General features: G+C 38.1%; 1 protein-coding gene across 1 annotated transcript; it reads left to right on the top strand.

The window, feature by feature from the left end:
• Positions 1–865: 865 nt before the first annotated feature.
• On the top strand, positions 866–1,554 carry LOC108916850 (proline dehydrogenase 1, mitochondrial-like; the record flags this gene model as incomplete). The annotated part of the gene is made up of 2 exons (XM_018723162.1): positions 866–1,096; positions 1,312–1,554. Coding segments are annotated over 2 exons (474 nt in total), but the record flags the coding sequence as incomplete, so codon positions are not given.
• Between the last annotated feature and the right edge of the window lie 1,944 nt (positions 1,555–3,498).

The raw sequence follows: 3,498 nt of genomic DNA, 5'->3' as shown, positions 1-3,498 counted from the left end.
TACTTTAACTATCAAATTGGCCAGCAACACCCGCACAGGTTTCACATTTAACAAGACTTATTTGGAATAACAAATATGAAAATAATAACATGTTTTTAACTTGTACGCTTATGACGCGCACTGACACGCATTATTTCAAGAAGACAATATGCAGCCTCAGTACCTTTTTGTATATGATAAACAAAAATAGAAATAAACTGAGCATATCCAAACATTGTGCGAAATAAACGGCACATTAAAATTTGCATGCAGGGCATACATAAAATTGCTTTATCAGGTTAAGAAATAGAAAAAACTGTAGTTTGATTTATTTATGGATTAATTTGCACTGGAATATAATCTGTAGATACTATAAAAACAAGACAACCAACAAATCAGTAGGTCACTCTCTGCCAGCAGATACAACACAGTGCTTTATGTCAGAAGACATTGAATAGCAAACACAATTATGACATACTTTGTAGGTTATATCTCACCTACATGCTGACAACATGCCATTATATGAGGCATCCAAGTAGCTAAATCCTTGGTTGGTCGTCTCACCTATGGCATATTTGAGAACTAATAAATCCAAAACCAATCTGTCTGGTGATTCTACTACCAAATGATCTTAGCTAGATATTGAGGGGTGTAATTCAATACTGTACGGGACTGTAGTCCGCAGAGTAGTTGTTTCCTACAATATCATTAGTTAAAAATTATTAGTGAGTATTTATTACCAAGTGTAATTTTTGTAAATGAAATTTTTCAATAGTAATACTCGCTTCATTTTCTATTTTAATTTCCCGCATATAATTTTAGTCCAGACAAAAAATCAGCCCGATGAACAGCCCACCGCTAAGCATTTTCTAGAAACACGAACTGAATAACCGCTATTTTCAAGTTGACACTCCCTGATATTCATTTGTTTATTTACCACAGCGTCCTGCACTTGTTCCCGTGGTCCGGTATCATCGACGATAACCAGGAGCTGAGCACTACGTTCAGGGTGCCCGACCTAAAAACGGGCCGGATGACCAGACTGATAACTCAGCTGTCGACGAAAGAGGAGGAGATGTTCCGGAACATGATCAGGAGGGTGAACACCATTGTCAAAGTGAGTGAAACAGCTTGATGCGGGAGTACCCCCTTTACCCTGTTCCGGCCTGTTTAGTGTGGTAGGCTTGTCTTAGTGAGAGAGTGTGCCGGTATGGGAGACGCTGCCGGGCCTGATGCCCCCTCACCCAGTAGGCCAGCGTCGCAAGACGCCCCGGCCTGACTAAGAGCAGACGTAGTTCGCCGGGTAATATGATGCTGACGTTTTCGTTGCAGGCAGCCCAGGAGATGGACGTGCGCATCATGGTGGATGCCGAACAAACCTACTTCCAGCCGGCCATCACGCGGATCACGTTGGAGTTCATGAGGAAGTACAACAAAGATAAAGCGATAGTCTTCAACACGTACCAGTGCTACCTTAGAAACGCCCTGTCAGAGGTGACAACCGATTTGGAACAGGCCAAACGTCAGAACTTCTTCTTCGGGGCAAAGCTCGTGCGTGGCGCCTATCTCGAACAGGTAAGTGAGCAGGGACACCATTACTGCCAGTAATGCAGCATCACCACTGATAGTCGTTGCCTAGCAATGTCATCAACAAGGTGATACTTGCTGTTATTGGTTGATGCCTTAACACTCTGACGGCTTTTTGGAACTGTCAGACAGTCGTAACATGTATTGCCATTATGCTTCTGGCTACACATCGGAATAATGTGTACTGTTTTGTTTAAAATCATGCAACAGATATTTCTGCTATACACATGTCGTCAAAAAAAGATGTTAATAATGTCTCCTAAGTTGAAGTTAATTTCTAATAGCAACTGTCAAATGTCGGAGCGCGCTATGTTGATTCAATAATTTAGGCAACAAGTCTTATAGCAACGGTGTTGTTGCGCGCATCTTGCCTGCGCAGTACAGTGGCGGGAGTGAGATCGCGCCTGCGTCACCGATGAAATGTGTCGCCGCGCGCGGCTCTAGTCGTCTAGAGTGTGGTAGAGGGCGTGGCTCCGGGTTCGTACGCGACTCCACGTCTGCGCAGTTGGGGTGCTCACGTTCGTATGCGGTATGGTCGATGCCATTGTGTATGCTCGCATCTAACGCGCATGTTGGGCAATGGCGGATTTTTGGGGTTGGCTGAGCCTTAAGCCCCTTTCATGTTACTTCCTTCTTGTAATAAGGGATATATTTATCATATCTCCTTCCCGCATTCACATTGTATACACTATATACTTGAGCAACTACCAAGCAACAAGCTTTCAACATTCAATATGACAAAATTTCTTTGGTGTTATCAAAACTTTTGGAGAATGATGGCTATTATTGGTATAAATTTGTTTGAAAAAAAATATATATATACAGGGTAGCCCAATAATGTGACAAAGTTCAATATCGCCCTTATTATAAAGATTTGAAAAGAAATGTTTTGTGGAAGTGATGTACTTAAAAAAATTCACATTTTAAAAATATTTTGAATTGTACAGGGTGATGCATTAGGGCAGAGCATCTTTAAGGTGGTTTTTCTTAAATGGAACACTATTTTTACAAATTTATATTCTACAGAAAATTCTCTTTCCACCGATGTCTTTTTTTTTTGTATTTGATGTGGTGAAGCCAAGTTATTTGAAAAAATAAGATAATCTTCGCTGGGACAAGGTTCTATAAATCTATCCACTGTGCAGGTACTATCAGTAATTCAGAAAAAATATTTTGTAGGCATGCGGACCAAAGATGTGGACAAACAACAAAATACCAAATTCTTTATAATTTTATACAGGGTGTTCCACACATAAGCTCTAGTTTAGCGAATTTCGAAGGATATTTTCTCGATTTTTTTAAATGAAACGCACAGTAAATTATTTTATTTTTGGATTAATATGTTAATTACTTACAACTTTCGTAAATAATACAAACACCGGGTGTTTCATTTAAAAAATTCCAGAAAATGTCCTTCAAAATTCGCTAAACTGGGGCTTATGTGTAGAACACCCTGTACAAAATTATAAAGATTTTTCTGTTTTGTTGTTTGTCCACATCTTTGGTCCGTATGGCAAGAAAATATTTTTTCTTAATTATTGGTAGTACCTGCACAGTGGATAAATTTACAGAACCCAGTCCCAGCGAAAATTATCTTATTTTTTCAAATACCACAGAATATAGTAATTTTAATACTATTTAACGAATCTTTAAGATTTTAATGTGTGTTTAAAATTTTATGGTAACATAAACTTAATTATACTGTAAATCATGATTATAAATAATTTTATATATAATTAATTAGTGTTGCATGCAATACTTGTTTATTATAATACTTTGCGGAAAACAATTCTATAGAAGTTAATGCCTTTTTAATTTAATATTAGACCATCGTCACTATCTCAACTCATAACATCTACCTCGTCTGTTTGTTAAAGAACTAAGTAAAAAATTTAATGTAAAAACTTTTGAAATGAGAAAATCTTGTAGGAA

Source organism: Anoplophora glabripennis, unplaced genomic scaffold (genome assembly GCF_000390285.2).
Source record: "Anoplophora glabripennis isolate ALB-LARVAE unplaced genomic scaffold, Agla_2.0 scaffold7002, whole genome shotgun sequence".
Lineage (NCBI taxonomy): Eukaryota > Metazoa > Arthropoda > Insecta > Coleoptera > Cerambycidae > Anoplophora > Anoplophora glabripennis.
Note: the sequence above shows the minus strand (reverse complement) of the source record. Positions and strands in the feature narration are given on the sequence as shown.